Source organism: Thunnus albacares, chromosome 24, assembly GCF_914725855.1.
Source record: "Thunnus albacares chromosome 24, fThuAlb1.1, whole genome shotgun sequence".
Lineage (NCBI taxonomy): Eukaryota > Metazoa > Chordata > Actinopteri > Scombriformes > Scombridae > Thunnus > Thunnus albacares.
The window spans coordinates 13,093,592-13,109,483 of record NC_058129.1 but is presented as its reverse complement, the minus strand read 5'-3'; the positions used below and the strand labels follow the sequence as shown (position 1 = coordinate 13,109,483).

The 15,892-nt window shown below is 39.4% G+C and overlaps 1 protein-coding gene across 4 annotated transcripts in view; it reads right to left on the bottom strand.

Annotated features, from left to right (window-relative positions):
• The window catches only part of tns1a (tensin 1a), a 99,229-nt gene that overhangs the window by 66,399 nt on the left and 16,938 nt on the right, over positions 1-15,892 (bottom strand). For all 4 annotated transcript variants that reach the window (XM_044344610.1, XM_044344609.1, XM_044344608.1 and 1 more), the window contains exons 2-3: positions 10,168-10,282; positions 4,819-4,856 (exon numbers count right to left, since the gene is read on the bottom strand). In XM_044344610.1, the coding sequence (XP_044200545.1) occupies positions 4,819-4,856; positions 10,168-10,282 (153 nt within the window). The remainder of the gene's footprint in view (positions 1-4,818; positions 4,857-10,167; positions 10,283-15,892) is intronic.

Here is a 15,892-nt window from a genome sequence, read left to right as displayed (position 1 = left end):
ATATAAAACGAAGCCAAGGCAAGACAAAAGCACTCTCCAGGATTGTTGTTTACATGAGAAATATTCAAACTTCTTGCGCTCTGACTCGTCTTGTCCAACCCCTTCCCATCATTCCACTCTACCCCTACCTTTCCCTGCCAAACCTCGCCTGTGTCTTCCAACCCGCCAGCCCATCAAACAGCACAAACCACTGCAGCAGCATTCCAGGAGGCTCCTCCAAGACATGGCAGGGATAAATCATAAGGAATAATGAGGGCTTGTTTCCATGCAGGGTGAGAGAGAACAGAGAGCTTACAGACGCTGTGCTATCCGGTCAACACAAGAAAACACACATACTTGCACTCATGCATGCTAATAGTATGCTATTAGGTTGGACCTGTTTGCATATTTTTGCTGCACTGGTGTCAAATCAACACGGTTCAGAATCACTGCTGTGCTGGACATGAACTGCAGGTAAAAGGCTTTAAATTCAACAGCAGTGGCTCCCTATAAAGGGTTTAAAGTGAAAAAAACTAGATGGCAATGTCGATGCAGTCAGCAAAATGACGTCATGAGGACTTCGCAGACCCTCGCAATGATACTGATACCAAACAAACACAAAATTATGTGTATTACTTACTTTTTTAGAACTTATTTCGCCATTTTTTTCTTTTTTCTTGTAACATATTAGATATTTTCTCCTCTTAAGGTCTCAAAATCCTACAAATAAAACAACCTGAGAAGGTATAGTACTGTATCAACCTGTCACAAGACATACAGTTGCTTTGTTTTCAGCCTTCAGCCAAAAAAATGACCCTTATTGGCCTGTTGAAAAGTAAATGTGAAACCATTTTTTTTGACAGTCTAGCTAATGTAAGATTTCATTTTCTACTAATAAATAACAGTCCAAAAAGTTGTTTTTTTTAACTTGTGTTACAAGATATGGAAAAACAACCTGATTGCAAGTTTTAAATCATTTACAGAGTATTAGAGTTATTACAAAACGTACCACATATATAATCAAAATAAAGGGCAGAACTCAAAGCCCTTAAAAACATTTGGAGTGAGTCATGTTTGATTTTCACATGCCCAGAGCCTATAGAAACACCAGTGGCTCTAAAAGTCGGTTACAATATAGTAGAAAGTCTGGTGCATCTGATTTATTACAAAAATATTTCCCAGCAAGTCTATCTAACAGAGAGCCTCTGTCTCCAACCCACCGCTCATTTGACCAGTAATTTTGATGGATTTGGGGAAATCTCCCAGCCACAACACCCCTGTCCCGACAAACCTCTCTATAGACACCCATAACAACAACATGATGGCCACCAAAGTCTGTCTCCAATACTCTGTGGGACAAGAACGCATCCGTCGCCGATCTAAAGGGTCTTCTAGGCTCCAATAACAGGCGTCCACACTGAGATGGTTGCGGTTGAATTGAAAGGAAAACAGAAAATGAAGGGTAGCCAGAAACTATTAGCTGTTCCTCATCAAGGCACATTACTGTGCATCTGTCTTTTGGATGTTCTGCGCAGACATTTTCATAAGCTTTTAAAAGTTACTGATTGAACCACATGCGGTTGCAGATTTTTAAAGTTTTGCAGAATGAGGCTCAGAAAAGGGAAACAGACAGTATCGCTAATCGTTCCACTGACAGCAAGATTACAGAGACGATGACAATATGGTATATGGCCTTTAAAGGTGTCATACGTTAGCTTGTTTTAATGCCCAGGCGAAATTAGTCATACTGCTTCAGAAACTCACTTTCCCACGTTTCCAATTGGACGTTGAGAAAGACATTTATGTTCTCAAGCTAACTAACTGAAAAAGCTGTATTATTACAAGATTTAGTAGGGTGATAAACAGTACCACTTAATGTCAATTACAGCCTCTTTCAGATGCCAGAGATTTGTTGATGTTGCAATTTCTCTGGTCACCAAGATCAGTGAATGTCCCTTAATTCTCTCTCTCTTTTTTTATTTCAAAAACATTGAATATTTTTAAAGCACAATGTCAGATCTCAGTCTACAGCCTCTTTTACTTGTTACATCTAAATTTATTTAATATCATTATTATTTTCCTTATATTTATATTATTTTTTCTTGCATTTTACAGTATAAATTCAAGATTCAAGATGTTCAATTATATTTCATCCTAGCTTTTATCTATCCATAAATGAATTGGTCTACATGCTGTTCAAACATTTCACGACATTTCTAGAGATAAAGATACGAATCTACTAAATATTTGAATCAACTTTTAAAAACGCATGTATAAAATTGTGTAATTGTTGAATGTAAATTCCTACTAACGTCATTAAAACTCATTACCTCGGTCTTGATTGTACCTATTTTTCAGTATCATTCTTAGAACGTTTTACAATTTTACACCATCTAAATCATTAAGTAATTATCATCTCATCACCCACTCTTCATTCCCTTTGTCCATCTTAAATTTTGGTAAATTGACTTCAGTATGTAACATGTACACGAGTCAAAAATATAAACAAATTAAAACGGTGTTGACACTTATGGTGCAGACACTTATGGTGCAGACACTTAATATAATAAATCACACACATATTGTCTCACATCATATGTTAAAAACATTTACCTTCATCACACCCTCATTAAAAGCAGTAGAGACCCTATTAAAATGTCATAAAAACACAGAGACGCTGCATAAAATATAATAACACTCCCATTAAAACATTCAAACAATTGTCTTTTAATGTCCTGGTTAGTACAGCATAAAAAGGGAAGTTGCGGCAGCTTGAAATAATAAACACATAAAATGAAATCAGTGCAGCACAGCAGCCATCTTCAAGTCTGGTGAACTGCAAACCGCTGGCGACAACCTCATTGTGCTTCCTGACAAGTTTACGGTTCAAGGTCAGCATGGAGTCAACTGAAGAAAGCGTCGATGTCCGCCTGAATCCACACTCGTATTTACTAAAAGTCTTTGCTTTTCCGCACTTTTATGGCCTGAAACAATGGGCATGCCAGTGCCACACGGTGTCCTGTTTATTTTTATGTGAGGGTCATTTCGCTGGATAAAGCCAACATAAATGTTTGGTCTCGAGTAAACCAAATTTAGGAATTAGCACATTAGCAAATACAAGTTAGGGGAAGTCATGCCAAAGCTCTCGTTTTTAGCCAAATTTACCAAAAGCATTTCCATCTATCTACTATACCATTTTCCTCCACTCTCTCTCTCTCACACACCTCTAACTCCTCCTTCTCCTTCAAAACATTTCCTGCCCAATGTCTGTCACCACCAGAATGAATGACTCATGACTCTGGCTATCCTGATTATTCCCCCAATTGCCACCACAAATGACTTTGCCTGGTTTTAGAGGTTTTAGAGGCAGATTTTTCCTTGGATGTTTTGGGAACACAAAGCTTTTGTTCCTATAGTAATATTTGGGTAGAGGGGGGGATGGCTTTGGGGATGTTTTGGGGGAAAGCGAGAGGAGGTAAGAACTGGGGCAGGCCGGAGAGCGAAGAAGAGGAGAGGAGACCAACATTTCTACCAAAGAGTCACAACTAAAACCACTAAGAATAGCCTTGTTACGTGCTTCCCCTCCGCCCTTTCCCCTCACTTCCCTCTGTCATTCATTCCTCCATTCCTTCCTTTTCATTTACTCTCTCCATGCATTCTTCCCCTTTTCCACTGCAGATTGGGATCAAATGTGGACAGAGTGTGCGTTTGAGGAGGTGGAAATGTGGAATATGGGATTTGAAACAGGGGGAAGCTCGCACCACATGGTTTTACTTCCTCTTGTGAAGGTCTCACATTATTTAGTTTTCAGAATTTTGTTTTCAAACACCCTGTGGGTCAGGATATGAATGTTCCTCTTTCTTTTTCTGCAAATAAATGAATAAATGTGCATTTACCAGGTCAGATCAAATGCTGCAAACTCGCCTAAAGAGGTTCAGTCGAACTCGAGACGAGTAATGCAAGAGGTGGACTGAGCGTTAACACCAAAAACAGCCCTGTTTTTAAAAAAATCCCCTATGAGTTGCGCTGGTGTGGGTGTGTTTTTTCAGGTACCGATGAGACGATAAATACAATCCAAGGAGGTCAGATTGAGTAATAGATGCTAGAGTTTGAAGACTTGTCAGCTGCCAACACATTCCACAATGGTTTAAAATACACGGGACAAGATTTTACAATTCTGGTAAGTTTTTGTGACAACAATTATTTTATCTATCCATCCTGATAATTGCAAGAACTACAAGTAAGATTCAAGCAATCAACCAGTAATGTGAGCTTGAATGAATTTGACCAGCCAACACAGTGCATTTCTGAATGACGTGACATTGATTTGTCGCAAAATTTTGAGCCAGGATCGACTTTTTTTTTTTTTACTGGAAGAACCTGCATTTTTTTGTCGCAGGCATAATTGAAATGAATGATAGGGCTGCATTTTTTCATGCAGTCCTAATGCTTGTCTAGACATGGTGATTCACTGACTAGAGATAAAACTGCCTGGTTTAACATCTGTGTCTTATATGGATGTTTTTAGACAAAATATGGACACCTCGAGCCAAATGTGGCTCTATTTTGGTTTGATTTTGAATAATAATAAAAAGGATCAAAGTCAAGTTTTATTTGCCTGGATCCAGACCTTTGAATCCGCCAACTCCACTGAGTCAAGCTGACAATTCTGTCTGATATCAGGCAAAAGTTTTATCTTTGTGTAACAAACTTTATGTGCCTCCACATTATGTAAGTGTGGCGCACGTGTCGCCATTTCTACATACTGTATGATGCATAAGTGATGCAAACAAGTCATAATAACTAATGATATGGAGTGAAAAATGATCCGTCTCTTACCTTAACTTCACATTTTTTATGGCAGGACAGCCGGCACGCTGAAAGAAGAGGGACAGGATTAGCTTTTACAGAGAGAGAAAATACAAGAAGCATTGATTGAGAAATATAATTGGGTGGTACAAAAACACACATACACATACACTCTCCACATGAGGTCAATGTATGAGTAAGAGTAAACACCTATTTTGCATGTAAAGAGCTCAGAAAGAAACAGTCACCGTTATAGAAAACCTTGATGTTTCTCTCAGTTTCTCAGAAAAAATGAAGCTCAAAGCAGAGAAGAGAGAAGAGAAAATATTCATGCATTTTACTCAAGAATGAAAGTGCCTGCTGCTGAATGTACTGCAAAGGAAAACTGCAACAAGGTCAGCTCTAATCCTGATGCTAACATGCTGTGGTGCTGCCCCCAAGTGGCCGAATAAAGCAAACATCCAACACATGTGCTGCACTGCACAGGATATGTTTGTACTTTCAGCTTTCACTTCAGATGCTGGAGCTCATTTTAAACCTTGAGATAGAGGCGTTAGAATAAATGATGGTAATTAAAAACTTTGTGTAAATTATGTAAGGCATATATAATAAGCAAATACGCTTCTAATGAGAGGTTTAATTGAAATATTTGTGTCATCATCAGAGGAAGACTACGTCGACCTCCAAGCATGAAAGGGCCATGTTTTGATGTCTGAGCAGGTACGACCCCTGACCCCCCACACCTGCTGCCTCGCTGTCAACCTAGGTGGTCCCCAGGTGGTGTGTGTGTGTGTGTGTGTGTGTGTAAATGTGTTTCTGATGTGTGAGCAGAACAAGTGAACAAGGGAGAGGTGACGGTGAGGTGGGAGAACTGGTGCATGGAGGGGTGAGTGAATGTTCTGGGTGGTCTTAAGGAGCAGCAGACTGTTAGAAAAACACACTTTGGTTATTGAAGGCAAACCTGTGTGTAAAAGTGATAAATGGATTACTTGTCCGTTTTGTGCATGAACTGCTAATTGTTAATTATTTGGAAATGGTAAGTGTTAAGTGAATATTTGTTTGCCCAATCAGAGAGACAGCTGTCCAAACCAATGATGGGTGTGGACTTCATTAAAACTATATTTAAATAAAGGCTGTACAGTGGTTGCCTTGTCTTAAGACTAATGTCTACAGGAAAACCTATTTTTAAAAATGTGTGAAGCATTATTCTCCACAGCCTTCTACAGGTCAGTGTACTAAAACATATGTTCTTTGAGCTTGACAGCTCATTCTTGACTTTGGAAAGAGTTGTCTGACAAAGTCCACTCAGCAGCATTTAGTCACATCTCACGGTCTTCATCAGTTGTCATGAGGACAACGACGCCCTTGTGATACGACCTGTCATCACCTGACCCGAAGCTCCATGACATTTGAGCCGTCTCCATTACAACCGAGGAAACTCTATTTGCTGATGAGGACCGTGAGATGTGGTTGAAACCAACCGTGATTTATTCTACATCAGTGATTTATGTTCAATGGCAATGTTTGGTGGGAATGAAGCTAAGTGACATTTTTGTTAAATTAGATTAGATAAAATCATATTATATTGCACGTTATTGCAGATTCCGCTTAAATTTCGTCTCGCACCAAAAGCAGCCTCTGTTTCACATGCATGACAAACTAATTTGTTACGTATGCCACAACATTATAAGCGAATAAGCACAAAAACTTTTTTTGCAGTAATGTGGATACAGTTTTGGCAAGAGCGTGCCTCCTTCATAGATTAAAAGACCAAACTAAAGCACATCATATGTACAGTATATGAATCTTCCGGTGCCCCTGTGATTCAGCTGTGTATAAATAAATCAGTGTTGCATAACCATCAAAGTGTTTCTGCCTCTTTCTAAGTTTTTTGTGCCAGTTTGCTGACAACAGTTATCATGATGTCTTGTGCGGTAAAGCACACCTCCCTGCAGGTTAGACCTTAACAATGGACTGTATTACAAAACAGTTTGTTAATTAACTATCAGAAAAATCTTTCCTTAACTTCATCCAAGAGGTTTCAGTTGGGTATTGCTTGTTATTCAGTTGCTTAACACTGCATGAATAACTAATTAACAATTTCAAATAACTGACCTGAATGTGTGACAGGTGCATCGGAGGGCAGCACAACTTGAATATAAATTCCACACAACTGTCTCACCTTGCTGCAAGTATATTTATTGATAAAGTTTCAGCCTATAAATCCAATCAGAGGACCACAATAATTAGGTGAACGGAAAACCCTTTAGAAAACATTCTCATCATGTAAAGAAACATATTTTCTCAAACTGTTGTGATGCTTATTCATATACCTGATGAAGCCTGTGTAGACCTAAACCTTGTCAATAAATATACCAGCAGTAAGGGAGACAGTGTGCAAGAGTTTCCACCTTGTATTCAAGGAATAACGAGTGGAAAAACATTGATAGTAAATGTCATATTATATCATGTAAAAAATAAAAAATAAAACCAGATATGGATCCCTCAAACAAGTTTTACCACTGCAAAACACTTTGTAAGAGACACTCTTCTTGAAGGTTAAGTAGAAACAGAGGCTATGTAGGAATGTGAAGGATAACCAATAAAAGTCTGTCATGAAGTAAGTCCATCATTAAATCCTTAAAAAAAAATACAAGCAAGAGTGGTATTCCTCAGTTCTTCTGTTTGTGCAAATAACTACAATTGTTTCATTATGGTTTTCTTTAAAATGTTCTTGGAAACCTGGAGCTGATCCATGCAGGCACCAGGGGGAATCATTACCATCATGTGGTTTTATACACTGTTAATGAGTCCCACTTATCCACAGGAGGCACAAGTGTATCCTCGCACTGCTTCACCTCAGAAAAAAAGGAAAAGAAACATGCAAAGACTGAACCAGAAACACCAAACACAGGTGATGGTGTATTAGAAGGGGGACAAGGTCATTTTGCTGATTTCATGAGGCCACAGTTTGTTCTACTTTTACCTGTGTACATCTTTCAACATACAGACATGTCTCAAAAAGAGTGCACATTGCCACATCTTATCTCTTGGCCACAAGCCCTCTAGCAATGTGGCCTTTTGTCAGGCGCCTAGCAACACTTCCTGGTAACCATAAAGAATAGGAAGGATGCTCGGATGAGCTTGTATCCAGACGTTTAGCTTGTGAACTGACAGTATAGGGGGAAAAAATATCATTTCTGCTGATTACTGCTACTGTAGGACTTCAGGAGGCAGTTTTAGGCTTTTAGCTGGATGACTTAAAGATTTACCATTTGGCAAGAAGAGCTCATTGCACTCTACTGTATTTTAATATCGAGGATGAATGAACAAAAGAGGGATGAAAGGGAAAGTAATTCTCCTGTGCTCCCCTTTGCACTCTCCTTCCTTTGTTTTCCATGTCTATCTCCAAATCCCCCTATACCCCAATTTTCTCTCCTTTTCCGCCTCGCTCTGCCACCCCCTCCACCCCCTCCACCCCTCACCCCTCTTTCCCTCTTTTCCCTCTTATCTAGGCTAATGCAGCAGCAGCAGCCATGCTAATTTTAACAGCAAATCCTCCGCCAAAGCTCTATACAGGCTCGATCTCCTACTGCTGGGCTTCTGCGTGTTTGTCAACTCGGCTTCTGCTAAAGACGCTGTGTTTGTAGTGTAAAAGAGAAAAAAGGAAATAAAAGAAAGGGAGACTGGGTGAAAGTGTGTGAGAGAAGAAAGGAAAAGAGAAATTGTGAGGCTGCCCGGGAGTCCTCTAATGTTAATTTCCCCTGGACTTTTCTTGGAGTGACAATAAAAACCTTTAGTTCTTCTAAAATTAGAGTCGAAAAACATGTGACTGGATTGTGGAGGAAGAGGGGGAGGAAGGGGCTTAAAGGGAGGGATGAAGAGGGGAAACAAACTAAAGCAGAAACAGCAGACACGTGTATAGCTGCATATGTACTGTATGCACAGTACAGTATAAATAGTCACACAAAACAAGGGAGAAGGATGCACATCTCCAGACTTAGACAGACTGGATTTGAAGTTAAAGTCACCCTCCACTCAAAAATATGTTTTTCTTCTACTGTTTGAGTTTCACTGTGCAGAATGATGTACGTGCAGAGTTTGACACCAGAAGGCTGTTTTCACATTCATCTGCTGAAAGTGGAAAGTTTCTCTGAGCTCATTGAAAATCAGATTTTAAGGGGCGGGGCATATGAGCAGGATTTGTGACATCACAACTAGTTTGGAAGCTAATCCTGGTCCTATATTCAACTTACGCAAGCGTGATGTGGAAACTTGAAGCCTCCGGTGCACAAACACTGAGAATGGACTTTACAGTGAAGTAGGAGACATCTTGTGTCCTGCAGTTAAACTTGTGAAATTAAATATATTTGCATAGAATCTGGAATTTTTAATGAGGGAGAAGGAGTGGATGCCATTTTAAGGATTTAAAAGTGGTACGTATACATTTTTTTGTGGAAAAACACATATCAGACACATATCATTGTTCCAGGCAGAGTCTTTTTATATGTCCTAATACATGTCTGAAGGGGATCTTTAAATAGTTTAAACTGATTAACATACATGTGTGTATGTCTTTCCTGTGGAAGAATCCTCTTCTTACAAGTGAGGCATCTTCATGTTTCTGGTAGCCAATGACGGCAATTTTTTTGGAGATAAACAGGTAAACTGGGTAGTTGAGAAACTGATTGAGAACTGATTTTTGGGGAAAACAGTGCAGGGACAGTTTGTAGCACTTATATTACCAAAATATACTGGTGGAACATCTAAGAACTTGTATACATCTGAAATGGGACACGGAACCACTGGTTTAATCTTTAACAAGGCGTTATATCTTATTAGCTTATCATACAGTATGTCTTTTATGTAAAATCTGAAAAGTAAGCTGTCAGATAAATGTAGTGGAGTAAAAAGTTTAAGAGTGGAGGGTGACTAACTTCAAATCCATGCTGTCTAAGTCTGGAGATGTGCATCAATCTCCCTTGTTTGTGTGACTATTTATACTGTATGCACGTGTCTGCTTTGTATAAAGCAGCATACAAATACTCAGGTAAGGTAAAAGTACCTAAAAATTGTACTTAAGAACATTACTTGTGTGAATATACTTAGGTACTTTCCACCACTGAGTATGAAAGGAGAGAGTAACTTTTATTTTTTATCCAGTTGCTCAGCAGTCTTTGCCTGCCTGCTGGCTCAGTGCCTGTTGTGTCTGACCCCAGCCCACTCTGAGCAGGAATCAGGAGAACATATTCATGGATGAATAGCTCTCTCTGTCAGTCCAGGAATTGAACCCGGCCACTGTCTGCTCACAAATCACTCAGTCTAATCTCCCATCTGCTCAGATTTTATAAAGTTCAACAAAAACGTCCCGACACTCACCTTTGCAGATGAGGCCCTCCTTGGTGATGGCCTGCTTGCATATATCACAACTCTTGGCCTTCTTGAATGGCTTTAGCTTGAAGGTGTGTGTGTGGACGCCCTCCAGCTCGTCGGGCTGTGGGAAGAAGGAAGGAAGGAAGAGAGATCACGGGAGAGTCAGTTGAATGTATGCCAGCAGGTCCACAGCCAATGGAAACACATTTGGTATTCAGCAATGATATATTCGTCTATGTCTGCACATGGCGTTTTGATCTCAGTCTTTGATGGCATTAAATTTCAGTTGACTGCTTCGCTTATGTCTTTGTTATATGAAATGTTTTTCTTCTTCTTTTTTTTTTTTTTTCCTTTTTGGCCGAGACGTGTGAGGAAAACACCTTCCTTAAAGTGCTTTGTTATCATAACTGATAGGTTATAAAGTGATGTAAAAATACATTTTTTGGATGAAAGACTGATTGTTTGAAGCTGTTTCCAGCTTCTTTTGTTGTTTTTATCTGTTTTATATCATTGCAAATTGAATATTTTTTAATTTTTGACTGTTCATCAAACAAAGCAAGCAATATGAAGATGTAAACATGGGCTCTGAAAGACTGTAACTGTCATTTTATAGACTAAATGGATAATCCCGAGTTGCAACCACCCTCAATAACTCTCTAAAGCAAAGTTTCTGACCTAAGTTTCTTCAAAAAATGTCAATAAGGCACACAAGGCAAAGTAATAATATAGTGAATTTTCAGTCTGTAAGCAAATGACATTAAACCATCAAATATAGTTTTGTTGTAATGCTAAAGCAGGCTACAGATATCCGTTCACATCTTTCATAACTGACATTATTTTGTGTCACAATATTGCAAGCCTCTACATGCACACACACACCAACACACACACACACACACTGACATAGTCCGCCCACCAGCAGAGGATGTTTTCACTTTGAAGTTCTCTAATTAAATGACTAATTAATGATGAGGAGGAGAGAAAGAGAGAGAGAGAGAGCGAAAAAAAAAAAGCCTCACAGCAGCCAACAACCTCAAAAACTCGAGGAATAATGTACGCTTGTGTATTTGTGTACGTGTGTCTATGTGTATGTGTGTGTGTGTGTGTGTGTGTGTGCTGTACTGTATACATGTGTGTCTTCAGGGTGCTGGAACATTTCTCAGAGCAGCCTGAGGGCACGGCAGCTCTAGAAACTGCACCAAAACCTGAGCAGAAGAGCTGTGAGGAAGAAATCCTGCAGACAATTTTCTGTCTTTTCTAAAAGCAAAAGAGGTTGAAACGCAGATGACGACGACGACGACGACGACGATGATGATGATGAAGAAGAAAGTGGCGTTGCTGTTGATTTGTGTGTGTGTTGCTGGCAGAACAAACAACAAAGAATCCCCAAAGACCTTTGCAAAATTAATTCCATGACTTATCTAATTTATTCCTGACATGTAGTGACATTTCCAACACTTTCAAAGCATCGCTGTGTTAAAATGTGATTTTCTTTCCAACCAGCTGAACATTACTCAGTGATTTGATTAGTCTAACCTGGAGAGAGCGGAGCCAAGAATACTGTAACTGGGTCACTAGTATTCCCTTTGAAGGTGCCTAAATCGACAAAGCAGCTGAACTTGATAAAAATGCCTGAAAATCTCATATAAATATAAAAAAAAACTCATTGTTTTAGTCATTTCTGTAACAATTTTAAGTCTGATTGATGCATTTTCATTCCCACTTGCTTGGCATCATAGATTAGATTTGAGATTAGACAGGGTGGGGTTAGTTGGATACTATTCCAGGGGGTAAATTAATTAAAAAAAACTCTTCTCCTCTATTTCTTTTACTGACAGTCTCCTTCTTGTCGTTCAAAGTCAGACCAAGGAGAACAACATCTCTCTAAAACTCCTGTCCTCTCTCACCTCATCCTGAGCTCTCTTTTCCCTTCACTATCCCTCAGTCTGAACAAAATCCTCGGTGAGTCATAACGATGATGTCATTTCCTTTGTGTATTTGCGCAGCTGGGCCGAGCCTGGGTTTTGGCTTCGCAGTACTGTAAATCTCGGTGCTCTCGGTTGAAAACAGACACCTCGTTCCAACTGTCACCTTGAAGGAAGGAATGAATGGATCTCTCAAGGAACAATTAACACGAGCTATCTGTGATGACTTTCAATTATGTGCTATTCCTGCAAGGTTTCAGAAGACTTCATTGCAGCTATGTTGATTTTTCGGACTGTCAACTTTGCCACCAATAAACTTTAAATCTCAGCAGAACAGTCTGACCCTGAAAGCCAAACTCCTGCAGCTTTCCTGTTGTACTAGCATTTGTAATTCAATAGGTTTCCTCTCTCTGAAGCGTGTTTTCTGTCCATATTCTGAGATAAATGGGTATCTACTGTGCTGGAATTGCAACACTGGACATTTTTAATCGTAATTCAGGAATGAATCAGGAGGGATAACAACCATTTAGCAGCAACATATCCAATAAATCATGACCATTACTGTGTCGAACATTCATGTTTGCACTTACATCGCATAGAAAGTTTGCAATCATCACAAAAAATATCACATCTGCTAACTTCACTACCACTAATACTACTTCCCTTACTACCATTATTAATCTTATCATTAATACTGGTTCTACATCTGCATCTACAAAGGACTGAAGGTGTGATGTGGCTGACTGATGAAGGCCAGACTCAGAGTCTTGTAATCCTTAGCTTCGCTGTGTTTGAGCTCATTTTTTCCTTCCTTTCTGAAGCTCCCCAACCCTTTTTTTTTTTTTCTCTCCATATGCCGCAGTCAATTTGGCTCAAAGCTTTTATAAAATTGTATTTCTCAGCGTTTTCACTCCCCTATCTCCCTAAATCTTAATGGCTTTTGTCACACTGTGACACGCTCTCTATAAGCTCCGGAGAGGAATCATGGCTGACCTTGGCTGCACAGAGCCAGACACAGAATATTACAACAGGTAGCTTCAGACAAACAATATGACTGGACAAATACGCTACAGACATGCTGATAACTCCTGTATAAGACTTAATTGACAACAGCTTTTAATCAATAATTGTTCATTTAACAATTGATGAAATGAGTCCACTTTACAAAACACTCTCCTATCTATCTCATGAATGACTACGAGTTTGTTGATATATTGAATAGCAGCTCAGGTTTAAACGCACTCAGACCGCAGACGTTTCTCCAAAAGCACAGTTTCATTAAAGTGAGGGGATGTAATCTGAGCTGATCGATATCCATCACGGTTATTGGAGGATCGCTGAGATGGACAGATTAAACAGGACAAAGCGAGACAGTGCAGAAGGCAATCCGAAGGGAAAACAATATGGAAAATGATAAGAAATATACCATATAGATGTTAGTTTGCAGTGTTATGAGACTTTGCATACTGCTGTATCTGGTAAAAATGTTGGTGAGCCCAAATATGAGATACTGGCAGCTTCCCATTGGCTATAAAAACATTTTACCAGCTACCCTTCTATGAAAACCACCCATATTAGTATCCATGAATATTTTATTTTTTCTTTAGACAAGTGGAAACATCTGTTAGAGTTTGTAAATCTGTCATTTTGTAAATACTAATGGAGCCTGCTTTAGTCTGTCTTATTCAAGATATTGACTGATGTCTGGAGAAACAAAAAACACATAAAAAATTTAAGAAAAACAGCACAGAACAATTAGAAAAAGTAATTTCCAACTACTGAGAAAAAGTTTTAACTGCTTAAAGGAAAAATTTCAGACCAAAAAAATGAGACTAAACATGGCTCGGTGGACATCTTTTGCAGTGTGGACTGATCTGGGTTTATAAATAGTGGCTGAAGCACCTTGGTGCCACTCCGCAGCCCTGATGTTAAAGATGACCTGGCAGAAAGCCGCCGGCTAAACCAGTCACACGCAGCCAGCTGTGTCACAGGCAGGTGCCATGGTTACCTGGCTGCCACGGCAACTAGGGTCAACGTGTCCCGTCAAAGAATGATGGATGAGGCGGGACTTAAAAAAAAAAAAAGAGAGAGAGAGAGAGAAGAAAACATACGACCACAAGTTTGCACACAAACGTATAAACATGTCCTGGCTCACAGACTCACAGTGAGTGTCACCATGACAGGAGTGCAAATGCTTCTTGGATGTCTGCCATGTAGCATCTGGGATTCAACTTTTTTTTTTTTTTTCAAGGAAAGAGGGAAAAGTGCCTCAGCAGCTAAAATGGCGAGTCATCAACAAAGAGAAAAAAAGAGAGATCACAGTTAGTCTGTGTGTTCTACAATGGAAATGACCCTTATAGTTTCTAATTTTTTAAAAAAACTTTTTTTTTCCAGGGATTAAAAGATGTTACTAGAGCTCACAATTAGCCATGTAATCACAAAGCCAATTCACTAATGAATACCATCAGTCTCTTAACCATCCATGTCTGATTTTATCATCTGGTACGAAATAACTTGCCTCCTAAACAAAAAGTTCTTGTTTTTGCCAAGAAAAAAAAAGCATTCACGATAAAGTCATCTGCTCTTTTTTTCCCACAAATGTTTACTTTTTACAGTAATCATATAATATAACAGTAATCAATCAAAATATTCATGTTCAAATGCTCTAAAAACTTACGGGAGATCACAATTTTTCAGGAAAAATCCACTGCTGATGTTTTTCATGACAATGAAAGCTAAATCATCTGGATTGAATGTGAGCACATAGGAAAAAGCTGAAATTTGCATTTCGTCAATACAATACGGTGAGGCAGAGCCCACGTAGAGTTCATCAAAGTACACCAAAGTAATGGCCATTTGTCACTAAGGGTGTCACCAAAATCAAGAAAAAACAAGAATTTCCTGCATTATCATGAAGAAAACCAGACATCTGTCATGCTGAAATCATCATAGTTGCTCAGCCAAGATGTTTTTTAAATAATATCACTATTATTCTCAATAATGGAAACTTTGAGTCACTTTTGAGGGTGTGGGTCTTCAATAAAAGCTGTGTTTTTGACTCCTAAAAAAAGAAAAACTTTGGACATCTGTGCTGCACATCTAAAAGCAGCCATCAAAAAAGACAAGTCAACACAGAAAACTGAAAAAAAAAAAAAAAAAAATACCCCACAAGCCTTGTCCTCTATGTCGTGTTAGGAGACTCCCAGGAGAGGCCAGAGAGAGAAAATGGAGAGCAGAGTTATGTAGAGAGACAAAAAGGGAAAGACAGCGATAGACAGGAAGGAAAATGGATGTACAGTAGATGGAGGGGGAAAAAAATGGGGGGATAAAGGGATAGAGCGAGCAGTCTAAGAGCCAAGGATGGAAGACGAGGTGAGTAGGTGTTTTCTGCGAGTGTGTATGTGTCCAGGCTTATAGACAGCAGGTCCAGTAAATCAAGGCTCTGTGCTCCTCTCCCCCAGTTGCACTTAGCTAATGAAAAGCATCACTACGCTACCTCGACCACGACCCCACTTAGAGCCAAGATGTGGGAGCAGGGAGGGAGGGGGTGGGTGGTGGAGGGGGGAGTGAAAGAGAGGGAGGGGCGCTCTCAAAGGCACCGCGCTGTCCTTCTGCACAGAGCACAAATTAGTCCTGGCATGTATAAATGATAGCAAAACACAGGCTACATGTGCAGCATTCAGTCATACATGTACAACTAAGGACACGATGAACATGAACATGAACATGAAAGACACTTTTATTCCCATGGTGGCCAAATGATAGCAGTCAAAATAACTATCATTCAGATTCATAGAAGCTAGTTG